The 12,863-nt window shown below is 37.4% G+C and overlaps 1 protein-coding gene and 1 long non-coding RNA gene across 3 annotated transcripts; both read left to right on the top strand.

Moving 5' to 3' along the window:
* Positions 1–315: 315 nt before the first annotated feature.
* On the top strand, positions 316–1,577 carry LOC137741357 (uncharacterized). 2 transcript variants are annotated; one of them, XR_011069287.1, is made up of 4 exons: positions 316–479; positions 707–833; positions 952–1,051; positions 1,203–1,577. It is a non-coding gene; the product is annotated as an uncharacterized lncRNA (long non-coding RNA). The 2 variants fall into 2 exon arrangements; XR_011069286.1 differs by having other exon boundaries at positions 952–1,577.
* A 3,974-nt stretch (positions 1,578–5,551) lies between these two features.
* Positions 5,552–11,520, top strand: LOC137742726 (probable transmembrane GTPase FZO-like, chloroplastic). The gene is made up of 11 exons (XM_068482668.1): positions 5,552–6,170; positions 6,516–7,066; positions 7,179–7,247; positions 7,856–8,053; positions 8,343–8,474; positions 8,911–8,997; positions 9,143–9,580; positions 10,051–10,218; positions 10,457–10,681; positions 10,783–10,898; positions 11,064–11,520. Exons 1-11 carry the CDS (start codon positions 5,672–5,674, stop codon positions 11,344–11,346), a joined length of 2,766 nt encoding a protein of 921 aa, XP_068338769.1. The 5' UTR covers positions 5,552–5,671; the 3' UTR covers positions 11,347–11,520.
* The last annotated feature ends 1,343 nt before the right edge of the window (positions 11,521–12,863 follow it).

Genomic DNA, 12,863 nt, shown 5'->3' with positions numbered 1-12,863 from the left:
TAACGTCATGTTGGGTATTTGAAAGTTTCATTAAAGGATTCAGCACCTCTTGCAAATTAGGTTTGTGCAGAAGCTGTGTAAGCAAAAAAAGCAGGTTTTTCAAAGCTAGCTTTTGCTATTTTTGTTTTTTGGATTTGTTTTTTCATCCAAAACTATGAAAAAAAAGCTGAAGTTGAAAATTTACCAAACACAAAAAACTCCTAGCTTTTTTTGACACCCACTTTTTTCAAAAATACCTGAGAACCAAAGTAGTACTTTGTCTCAAAGAAAATGCTTATATGCTTTATAATTCTGATTGCCTTGAATACTGGAAACTTCAGTTCTAGTGTAATGAAATATTTGCTGTGCTCAAGGTTTGTATTCTACTACCGGAGCTGTGGTTTCTGTTTTTGCTTCAACAAATCTGTAAAGGTTTGCCAGATGCGTCCATTCTTAAACAGTTTCGGAACCTTTGCGTGCAACAGCTCTGTATTTCACGGGTTTGTAATTTGTTCTTAATCTCCCCTCGATTGGACTTGTAATCTCTGGCCGAAAAAATAATTGGACTTGGAATCTTAGCGAACTAGATGTTTCAGTTAACTTTTTGTTATGTACCCGAATGTCATTTTTGCGTCAAGATTGTTTTATAGGAGACATTTTTCTGTATTTGTCATGTGTATATAAATGGGTCAGTCTACTGTGGTTGTGAATTTGGAGGTTTTTGTAGGAAAACAGTGGCGGAGAAACAAAACATGTGAGAGCGAGGAAGGAGGACTTGTTGCTTTTGATGAGAGGGTCCGATTCCATAGCTCACTTCGCCTCAGCTCTCAAACACTTTGGATAATGCTCTTCAGGTAAAGTTCGATCCCGTCTGCAGGTAAAGATTTGAGCTTTTTACAAATTTGGTCTCAGTAAAAAATATTATCTCAGATCTGAGTTAAAAGAGCTTAAATTGGCATTTTTTTTTTCTAGGGTACGAACATGTATTGAGTGCAAACGCTTACAAATGACCCATGTGGTGTATGAGACCGATCAGACGGTGTAGAACACCGCTCAGTGTGCCATGATGATGGTATTTTTAGGTGTTCATAGTGTAGAAGAACACTAATTCGTAATGTTTGAAATTTGAAATTTGCTTATTGATTGCCTCAACGGCAGAAATTAGTTGAAACTCAGGTGGGATTTGAGCTTATGGGACTACTTTCTTTGCTGTGTTTAAATAGGGAGCCATCGATCTAGCTAAGCCACCCATATTGACAGAGATATTCCAGAGCCACCTGAGCAACTCGGAGACAGAGTAAAGAGAAGGAATCGGAAGAACAGCAGAATGCAGAAAATTCCGGTGTAAGATTGAAGAGGAAATTCGACAACAGTCATTGCTCAGATGTGCAAGGAGCAAGGACCGAATGGCGGGAAGCTGAAGAAAGCAAAAAATGTAGGTTTTTCTCTTTTGGTCGGTGTGAAATCTTTGATGGGTTTTGAGTTGATTGCTAATTGTGTGCTCAGCTCTCTACAGCTTGCAATTTCAATGGTAACATAAGCAGCTTCGTTTGCCCGGGAACTCAAGTCGATAAGATCGGATTTATAATTTATGCACAAGCAACCAAGGTTTATGCTGCATAAATAATGACCCAGAACATAATTATTATCATATATTTACAAGAAAACAACAAAAGTAATATATTTTTCTTTCAACTGAAGTTATTTATTGATGCTTACTATTTTTGACATGTGCCTATGGCCATTGCTTGAGTGCCAGTAGTAATCGATTTACAGCACCTCACTCGGAACATCTAAGGGTTGGGACTAGTGTCCCAACCCATTACGAGGCTAGACACCGAGCCACCAGCACTGGAAGACTGGTACGCTAGACGAGTGGCTGTCTCTACCTCTGAGCCTCCTCCGGCAAATCTGAAAGCTGTCAGGGTGGAAGTCAAAAATCAAGCTGTCAGAGTGGAAGTCAAAAATCAGTGTATATATTCTTCAGGTAATAATCACTTTTAGCCATCGGAACATTTCTTCCCAGGCCGACCACAGACCAGCCATGGTGAGGTACACATTCCGACTTAATCGAAAGAACTTGTTATAGGTTAAGCTGGTGTACGTTTGTTCATGACACAGTTTAGAATCGACGCCCAAGCATATATAGTCTCCCCAAATGTAACCCAAATTAATGGTTCCATGCTCAGCTGCTCCCAATTAGGGAGATAATTTGAAATTTTCCAACAAGAAGACAATAAAAAAAATCCACAAGCAATAGAGTTCGGAGAGGGTCAAACCTTCTGCACCAGGTTGGGAGATATTGGACTTCTGAGCCTCTATACCATGCCTGATCTCTGGTGGTAGAAGCTGGTGTCTGCAGCATAGAGAAAATTAAGCTTTTGCAAAAACAGGGAACTAGTAATTTTTAACGAGTTCCAGAAAAAGGCAGTCACCTTAGTAGCTGTTTAACCAGGCCAGCTGCAGGTATAGCTACGGAAGTGTCAATGTCGCCAGCAAGAGCAATCATTTGACTTGAAAATCTTTTAATGAATAGACCAAGAGTGGGGACATTGTCATCAACCTCATACAGACATTTCAGTGCATGGACAGAAGCTTCTCTAGCACTCTTAGAAGCAGCAAAAGGGGGTATTTTTGTTTATCCTCGTATCTTTTAAAAATTGAAACTTAGGGAAGTGCTTTAGAAACAGCTTAAGTCGACGTATCAAGAATCCCAAATTTACCTTGTCATTCAATGCCAATCCAAGATACATTAAGTATGAATCCTGCAAGAACATTAAAAGTAAAAAGATTATGAGAGAGAGAGAGAGAGAGAGAGAGAGAGAGAGATTGGGTTCGAATCATTCACCTGCCGGGAGAAGCAATGGCGTATATCCTCCAGGAGCTACTTCTTCCATAGGAGGATCCTCTAAAAGTTCGGACACCCACGCTGGCATCGACTCCGGCATGTAGGGTTCGGCGTGTACCCTTAACATTGACCCTGATGCCACGCCATATTCTCTCTCTCTGAGGTTGCAGATCGATCGCGCTCTTTAGGGATTTGATAACGGAATCGATTGTTCGACTTGGAGGCGGAGGTTCAGGGTTCCATTACATTTATAGGTTTCGGCTTCACCGTTCAGTTCAGGTTGGGCTTCACCGTCCAGTTCGGGTTGGGCTGGTTTTTGTTTTTGTTTTTTTCTTTGTTTTTTTATTTTTTTTATTTTTAAATTCTCTCAGAATGGTTAGTAGAGTCAATTCCTCTCATAATATATATATATATATATATACACACACACACAAACACTAGCATATGCGCACACATAAAATGTGTGATAAAGTTTTTTATTTTTTGTTTTTGAAATAGAAGAAGAGAAGAAGAGAGTGATAGAGAATGTGGAAGTGGGAAGTTGTTTTTTTTTTTTTTTAATTAGAGATATGTTAGGATTACACGTAGGTGATGTTTTGAAAAAAAAAATAGAAAATTTTGGTTGTGTGAAATTACATTTTTGCCCCATATTGCTTATTCATGTTCTGATTTAATTAGAGGATTAAACTAGTAATTTCATAGGATTTTGGTTGACAATCAGTGTTTTATTAATTAGTAGATATATATATATATATATATATATATATTTTTTTTTTTTTTTAATTCTCTTGTTTACTAGAGTTTTATATAATTTAGACTTTTGTCAAGGAGAAAACAAGAGTCAATTTCTTGGAAAATCCAATTTGAAATATTGAAATTCCAAGGTAAATAGGAAGAAATAAATGAGGAATCGATAACTAATTTAGAAGCATGTTTACTTATTTGAAATGAGTATATTTTGTTGTTGTTTGCGTACGAAATCATCTACCATCATGATTTGATATCTGATTATTTAGATAATAATAGTGATATTAATTTGAGTTATGCCCAGTGGGGAACTTGGACAATAAAGATCAAGCTCAAGGGAACTTGGACAAATAGCATATCCCTAGTAAAAGTATATGAAATTATTTTTGTATCGGTATAATGACAAAACAAAGGCCATAATGTTTGTCATAATGAGATGATATATAATGAGACTATTAGTTACAAATATAATGCTAGTTAGTTTAATAGTATTTTCAGGAGTATATTTTTCTTCATAAATAAGTTTTGCACACTCGTTTACTCTTTTTGAAAGCATTCTTCTTCTTTTATTTATTTTTTAGTTTAGATTAAAAAATTAGTTTAAAAGACATAAATAAACAAAAACATAGATTGAACAAATGGTGTGTACGGAAATCACTTCCCCTTGGTCTATTTGAACCATGAGGTTTTAGAAACCGTATCATTTAATATATTTTGTCTATTTGAACGTCTAATCATCCATTAAACTCACGAGTTCTTTTCTAATATGATATAAATATGACTTACACGTTAGTCATATAAGAGTCTCAAGCTCACCACATCCTCAATTTAATAAATAATCAAACAATTCATCTGACCAAACGCACAAACTTATACAACTTCAACCTTAGAGTGCAATATAAAAAAATTAAAAATTCGTAGCCAATTTTTAAAGTCACCCCAAATCCGAAGAGTATAAATATAGTAAGCCAAATTTATAGTTTCAAGATTATAATTTGGAGATTTCTCAACTAAAAATTAGCGTAATTCTCTTTTAAAACCTAATTTGAAGAAGAGCGACAACATACATTATACAATCGACATTCATGCCAACCATATATAGTGTGATATCCACACATCCCTTCTTACTTCTCCCACACCTTTTTATTTTTCGGCCATCGGATCGGATAAATTGAAGAAGATCAACGGACATAAATTAATAAGGGTGTGTGAGAAGTAAAAAAAGGATGTATGGATAACATACTCCTATATATATATAGAGGTTATAGTTTTTTTTTTTATTCCTGAAAATGGACTAGTTGGTGGTTTCGCCACGACAGTTCACCATTCTAATGGCCAAAAAAACTTATAAAAACCTTTCAGCTTTTCCTTGACTACCATCATGTGATTCAGCAGCGCCAGGAATCAATATAGAGGTTATTGTTCGAAACTCCAATGTACTCCCTAAAAACCATTCCTATTACCAGCTACAGCAGCCCCCCCACCCCACCTCCCCCCACTCATTGTCACAAAGGTTATACAATTTACATTCCTACATGTACATCACAATATGATACACACACACATATATATATATATATATATCCATAGGGTGCTATTATTAAGACTCCAACTATTTTATTATGCACCGAGAGTGCGCTTGCTAACATTCTTTTTGGCACCTCAATGTTAGCTATTCACCATCTGGAGTTGCACGTTTCAAGGGTTGGATTGTTCGCCAATTAAAACGGTTGGTGAGTTGAGTTCAAAATATCGTGACAGAGTATGATCCATCGTCAACAAGAATGTTGGAGCATTGCAAAGATCATTTCCTAGTACGAGAGGACAGGGAAGAACGTACACATTGTTAATACATTTAATTACATTGAGACATTACAAGAGAGATATAAAAATATATATCCACATGTACTGTTACTTATGAAGTGGTCCATCACCGACAATGTCCATTACCATGAATCACATTGTTTTTAATTTTCTGGCTGCAATTCAGAACCACTTAAAACGATAAGAAGATAAGTCCATCTTCTTCTTCCTTCTTCCTCCTTCCTCCTTTATTCTCTGTTTCTCTCTGTCTGAAGTTAACTCCAAGTTCTTCCCATGGTACCCCTCGTTTCCCTCCACACATCCACAACCCAACCCCTCCTATATACCCCAACCGCCACCCAATCTCTCCAACCCCACCTCTCCCGAACCAAAGCCCATCCTCCACGACGAACCCAATTTCTCATTTCATCGATCTCCCAGAACTCTCATGGATTCACCAGCCAAAACCCCCAACCCCCGCAAGCTCAGCCGCCGAGAACCCAGTTCCCAGGTGGGTTCAAGCGCCCGGAGGTTAGGGTCCCCAATGTCGTGCTCCAATTGGACCCCGACGAAGTCCTTGCCGGCGAGGATGCTTTGGATCTGGTAGACAAGGCGGTGTCGAAGTGGGTCGGGGTTCTGGTGCTTAATGGTCGTGATTCAAGCGGCGGCAGGCTCTATGAAGCCGCCTGTAAGCTGAAGTCGGTGATTAGAGACCGCGCTTACTTGTTGATCTCCGAGAGGGTCGATATCGCCGCGGCAGCTAATGCTGGTGGAGTTTTGCTCTCCGATCAAGGTCAGTCTTCATTTTCAGGTCATTTTACTACTTGGGTAATCAGTATTCTGATACATGTGTGTGTGTATACAGATACAGACACATGATATTATATGAAACTTCTTTGCTTGTGTCGTCTCTGATATTAGAAGATGATTGATGTTGACTCATTGTATTTTATTCAAGTTTAGCAAGTTTTAATCTTAATGAATTATACAGCCTAAGTGGATTGATATCAAAACAAGAATAATCTGTTTAAATCTCATTTCTTTACTGAATTTTGGTACATTTGGTATCCGTGGACTTGGTCAGTGATGTGTTTTTTGGTAACGGAGGTGAATGATGGGTTTGTTTCTTCTTACATAGGTCTTCCTACCATTGTAGCAAGAAGCACAATGATGGCATCTAAATCTGATTCGGTTGTCCTTCCTTTGGTGGCAAGATACGTGCAAGATATAGATGGTGCCATAAATGCATCCAACTCTGAAGGAGCTGACTTTCTTATATACGATATTGCCGGACAGGAAAATATTCTTCTGGCACTCAACAGTCTGTTTAAAACTGTAAAGATACCAATATTTGTCACGTTCACTTCTTATAACGCCTTATATAAGGAGGGGCCAGCATTATTGAAATCTGGCGCTGGTGGATTAGTTACGTCTTTGAAAGATTTCCGGCTGCTTGATGATGAGGCTTTGAGCAAATTGTTTGACATCGTGTACATGCTGAATAGTGAAACACAAGATGAAGTTGAAGGCTTAAGTAAGCTCACGTATTTGGATGCCCATGATGGTCCCATCAACAGTACAAGTGTTGCTGGTTTTCTTAAATTGGAGGATAGAGAAAAAAAGTTCATAGAAGCAGAAAGATCAGTGTTGCTTAAAGCAATAAATGTCATCCAGAAAGCTGCTCCACTGGTGATCATTTAATAATTTGGTAGTTAAAGTTAATATTGAGATAATCATAATTTCATTCATTTTTATTTGTATACTTTATGATTAAAAGTGGAATATTGATTTTGAATGACAGATGGAGGAGGTTTCACTTCTCGTTGATGCGGTTTCTCAAATTGATGAGCCATTTTTACTGGTTATAGTGGTAATTGTGTGCTGAACTTCAACAAATTGTGGTTCCAGGAATATACATTGGTATTAGCTCTATATTTCATGTGAATCCTTCTTTTCTTTATAGAATATAGAATATAGAATATAGAATTTAGGTGGCCTTTGATAACAGTTATGCAGTAGTTTGTGAGAATTGCTAATAAAAAAGTTCAGAGATGTGTAAATTTGTAAGCCATTATTGGTTTCAAATATAGACCCGACGAATAGTTTGGTTCTATCATCTATACACCCTTAGCTAACCTTTAGGAATTAACTACACTATGTCTCTTCTGCTATTATATACGCCTATGACAATACGTTTGGTCACATGAGTGGTCATTTTGCCTTCAATTTGCCAAAAGGCACCAGTTCTTGTTCGGTCTTTGTTTGGATTAATGCTTCCAAACTGACTGTTTTAGAAGGTGCATGACTGTACTACTCATTGAAAATAATCATCACCTTAATTTAGTTATTTGTCATGTTTGAGCTAGAAAAATCATGAGGGGAGTATCGTGTCATTTTCTACAGTTGGCTTTATTCATGAACTATGTCAGAATGTTTATGGTGGTTCTCCTATGACACTTTCTCTCTTTTTGTCAACAGGGTGAATTTAACTCTGGCAAGTCAACTGTTATTAATGCCCTGCTCGGGAATAAATATCTTAAAGACGGGGTTGTTCCTACAACTAATGAGATTACTTTCTTACGGTATACTGAGATGGATGCTGGTGAGGAACAGCGTTGTGAAAGGCCTCCAGATGGTCAATATATATGCTACCTTCCTGCTCCGATTCTTAAAGAAGTGAGTAGATTTCAAACTCTTATATTCAGTTCAAATAGTACAATCCCTTATTAATAGGTTTTTTTATATGGTTAGTGTGCCTTTGTTTAATTGAATATCCTACATATCATACGTAAGTAGCCACAGAGTCATGATGGTTGGATGCACAAGATAAAAAGTTGTGTGTTGTAGGCAGAACAAAATCTACTGCACAGCTAGTCTATCATCTTCCTAGGATTAGATTAATGCTACTTTATGATTAAAAATACATTTTGTAGTATGTACTTATTTGATTTTAAATTGGACGCAGATGAACGTTGTTGATACACCTGGAACTAATGTGATTCTCCAGAGGCAACAACGCCTTACTGAGGAATTTGTGCCCCGTGCTGATCTGCTTCTTTTTGTTATCTCTGCTGATCGCCCGTTAACTGAAAGTGAGGTATGATTTGTTTGTTCGTCAAATTGCATGACATGCTGCTCAATGCATCTATAGACTACAAATTGACAAATAAAGATTTCACGAGCTTCTATGGTTGCATCTCATTCTTTTGTCCAGGCTTCTTTCTTATAAAAAAGATTAATTTATCCAGAATAACAGGATGCTAGTTAAAATATACATCTAGGAAATATCTTTCCCCTCTATTCCAATATGATTCATGACAAGGTTTATGTAAGGATTCTCCCTAGTAGGTAATAGTCCAAAGCTGCAAATAGCTGAGCTATATGGCTAGAATGACATTGATGTGGGTCTTAAAGTCTTTTAACTGATTCTGACTTTGGTTAATTATATATTTTAGACTAGTGCAATAGTTTTACCTATTCATTATTATTTTCACTAAAGCTGAATTCAATTTTGTCGCTGGTGTTTTCTCCAGGTTGCGTTTCTTCGTTATACTCAGCAATGGAAGAAGAAAGTTGTGTTTGTCTTGAATAAATCTGATATCTACCGCAATGCCCATGAGGTTCTAGCATTTCATGCATATTGAATGTTGATATTACCTTTAGTAATCCTATTGCAGAAAAAAAACATGTTAATATGATGCTTCTATCCGTTTGAGCTTCTCAATTGTCTTCATGTTGCTTTATCTAATTTCATTATTTCTGCAGCTTGAGGAAGCTATGTCATTCATCAAGAAGAATACACAAAAACTTTTGAATACTGAACATGTGACTTTATTTCCTGTGTCTGCACGCTCTGCACTTGAAGCAAAACTTTCAGCTTCTATGTTTGGGAAAGATTATGCAGAACTATCGACATCTGATGCTCAGTGGAAAAGTAGTAATTTCTCTGAACTTGAGAATTTCTTGTATAGTTTCTTAGATGGGTCAACAAGCACAGGAATGGAAAGAATGAAAATTAAACTGGAAACACCGGTAGCAATTGCAGAAAAGCTACTTTCTGCTTGTGAAACTCTTGTGACACAGGACTGCCGATATGCCAAGCAGGACTTGGCCTCAATAAAAGATATAGTTGGCAGTGTTAAGAACTATGCAGTTAAGATGGAAAATGAAAGCATCGCTTGGAGAAGAAGAATTTTATCTGTGGTATGTTTTGCACAATTTGATTCAGTGGCAAATTGGTTGTTGAGAGTAGTCCCACATTGGTGAGGGACAAGATTTGCTATGTTTTTATATGATATTGGGCTACTCCCCATATTGCCAATTGGTTTTATGGTGGAACCTCAATTTCATTATGGTATCAGAGCAAGGTTGTCCATGTGTGAAGCCCAATGGCCACACGCGCTCCACGTCACCCAGTTGTTGTCCACGTGTAGGCTTGAAAATCCGCCACACGTGCAGGGGTGTGTTGAGAGTTGTCCCACATTGGTGAACACGTGCAGGGGTGTGTTGAGAGTTGTCCCACATTGGTGAGGGACAAGGTTTGCTATGTGCTTATATAATCTTGGGCTATTCCCCATATTGCCAATTGGTTTTATAGTGGAACCTCAATTTCATTATTGGTTATATATTTTCGAACATGAGTTAATGCATTGTGCATGTACGTGAAATTGCAGATTGATATTACAAAATCACGTGTTGTTGAACTCATAGAAGCTACTCTGCAATTATCAAATCTTGATCTTGTTGCTAACTATGTTTTCAAAGGGGAAAAATCCTCCACGATTGCTACCACCTTGAGGGTTCAAAATGACGTAATGGGTCCTGCATTTTCAGATGTGCAAGTAAGTTAATAGCTTTTTCCCCTATTGCTTTGTCAAGCCCTGCAGTCTAATTTGAATTATGCAAGGATTATGCCTGTATGAGTTCATAAGACAGAATTTCATCTCCTGTTCAGCATAGGAATTAAAAGAATTATATTCTCTAATTGTTTTTTCTTCCATTATCTATTGGTTTTATGGGTTTTAATTCTTCTTTTTTTTTTCTTTTTTTTTTGTTTAATTTCAACATCTTGTCATAAAGAAACAACTTGCAGAATATGTGACATGGTTGCAATCAGACAGTGCTTGTGAAGGAAGGATGTATGCAGAAATGTTTGAAAAACGTTGGCCTTCATTTGTCTATCCATACGGTGGGGTGCATTCGGAGAATTCGCTGAAGAAAGTAAACAAACTCAGCTTGAAAGTGATAGAGGGCTTCAGTACCAGTGCTGCTTCCAAATTGTTTGATCAAGAAATACGTGAAGTGGTAAGCTCAGTATAGAATATGAACTAAAAGTTGATGTTCTTGATGAAGAACTAGTTATGATTGGGTCAATCTGTTTTGGACATTGTTTTCTTCAACCGCAGTCTCTGGCAACTTTTGGTGGACTTGGAGCGGCTGGTTTATCTGCTTCACTTCTGACGTCTGTGCTGCCGACCACATTAGAAGATCTTCTTGCTCTTGGTCTTGCCTCAGCTGGCGGGTAACGTGTATTCTGGAATTTGACTATTCGTGTCTGCCTTCATTTACTTGCAGATATCTTTCAATTCTTGAAGCTTATATGTCAAAGTTTTGCTCAAACATGGCAGAACTCCTTTCCTCTGCGACGTATAATTCATGTGTATTATTTGCTTCTTCTTTGATATAGGTTACTAGTAATCTCAAAATTTCCATCTCGTCGGCAAGAGATGATAGAGAAGGTGAAAAGGACTGCAGATGCCTTGGCACGTGAAGTTGAAGAGGCCATGCAGAATGATCTTTCTGAAGCTATTGGAAATATGGAAATCTTCGTGAAGAACGTTAGCCAGCCTTACCAAGATACTGCGCAGCAGAGACTAGACAAACTCCTAGAGCTTCAAGATGAAATATCCAATGTTGATAAACAACTTCAAACACTTCGAATCGAAATCCAAAATCTTCACGTATCGTGATCTCCGGTGGGGTTTAGCCGTCCTAGGCAGTTAGGGCTTCTTGTTGTAAAATTGTTGTACGGTTTACGTTTGATCTTTTTCCGTGTGTTAAAATTTCATCCCCTGATTTGGGGTATTAAGTGTAATATATTGTTAGTTATCAATAAGAAATATTACATGGAAGTTTGAAGTGAAGGGATGTGAATTTTGTTTGACATAAAGCTGATTCCAAGCCAACAAGGTTCCTTACTTTGCGAGTGTTGGGGGGAACGTTTATCACATGCAGCCTTACCTTTGCTTTGCAAATAGGTTATTATCACACCTCGAACCGTTCACTTGTCACAAAGGAGTAATCTTTTCTGTTGCACCAAGACTCACCCTTGAAATTTGTTTGACATGCTTAGCAAATTTCAAGCTCCAGTAACATCGGGTAAATAGTAAGCTAAAGGAAGAACTGAAAACCCTGTGCTCTCACGTTTTACAGTAAATTTATAACCGACAAGAAATGATTCGCACTGACTTTTGTCAAGTTGGTGTTAATGGAGGAGAGTGAACATTTCCTCTTTAGTTGGTGGTTAATATTACTCAACTCTTGATTAAAATTCTAAGTACTGATCCATGCCATTAAGTGTGCCCCGAGAATAGTACGATATTCATTGATAACATTTATTGTACAAGAGGATAGAGTGCATAATATAGCGTTATTAAATTTTGTCGAGACTTTCAACTTAACCAAGAAAAAAAGTACAACAACCATGCGTTATCCCACTAAATGTGAATCCTAGAAAACTATTGCGCTCAGTTTTGCGCCAAATCTTCCATTAACTCTAAGTATTCCTTACCTTCTTTTAAGTTCCACAATTCATACGTATAGAAAACAAGTGCAAGCTACACCTATATGTAAAGCAAATCGAGCAAGACGGTGTGCATCACCATTAGCTTGACCAATATGGTTAAACCGTAAAATCATCTGCAATGTTATGTTCTGGCATCGACTACACATCCTCAACCACATGACCAAAAGGGAGAAAGTGGTGTTTCACACCCGATTATTATTTTCACTAACATTCACAGTTGTCAAGACACACGACTGCACTACTAATAAACTTCCTTATAAATGACAATTATGATCGAAGGACTACAATTAAACATTTGGAAAGTTAAGTTTGAAGCCCAATGATGATATCTAGTTATCTACATATACCGTCCATAAAGTTGTTTGGTTGTGGGATCAAATGCCACTAGTTTTTATAGCTTATGTCTGCTAATTTAGTGCAATAATTAGTAGGCAGCCATTTATCTTGAGGACATGTTGCAGGATTCAAGTACCCTATGTTTATTTTTTGTCTAAGTGAAAATTATATACGTATAAAAATGGCGATTCCAAGAGAATAAAGCTTTCCGTTTTATGAGAGTAGAACGTCTAAAATGCGCAACTTTATTTGTTTTGTAAAGAGACGGTTTTTACAACTCAAATCTGTAACCTTCTAGTCACAAAAGAGCAACATTTTTGTTGTGCTAAGACTCGCCCTCTTGCA

The sequence above is a fragment of the Pyrus communis genome, chromosome 8 (assembly GCF_963583255.1).
Source record: "Pyrus communis chromosome 8, drPyrComm1.1, whole genome shotgun sequence".
Lineage (NCBI taxonomy): Eukaryota > Viridiplantae > Streptophyta > Magnoliopsida > Rosales > Rosaceae > Pyrus > Pyrus communis.
The sequence above is the reverse complement of the archived record's forward strand: the minus strand, read 5'-3'. Positions and strand labels throughout refer to the sequence as shown.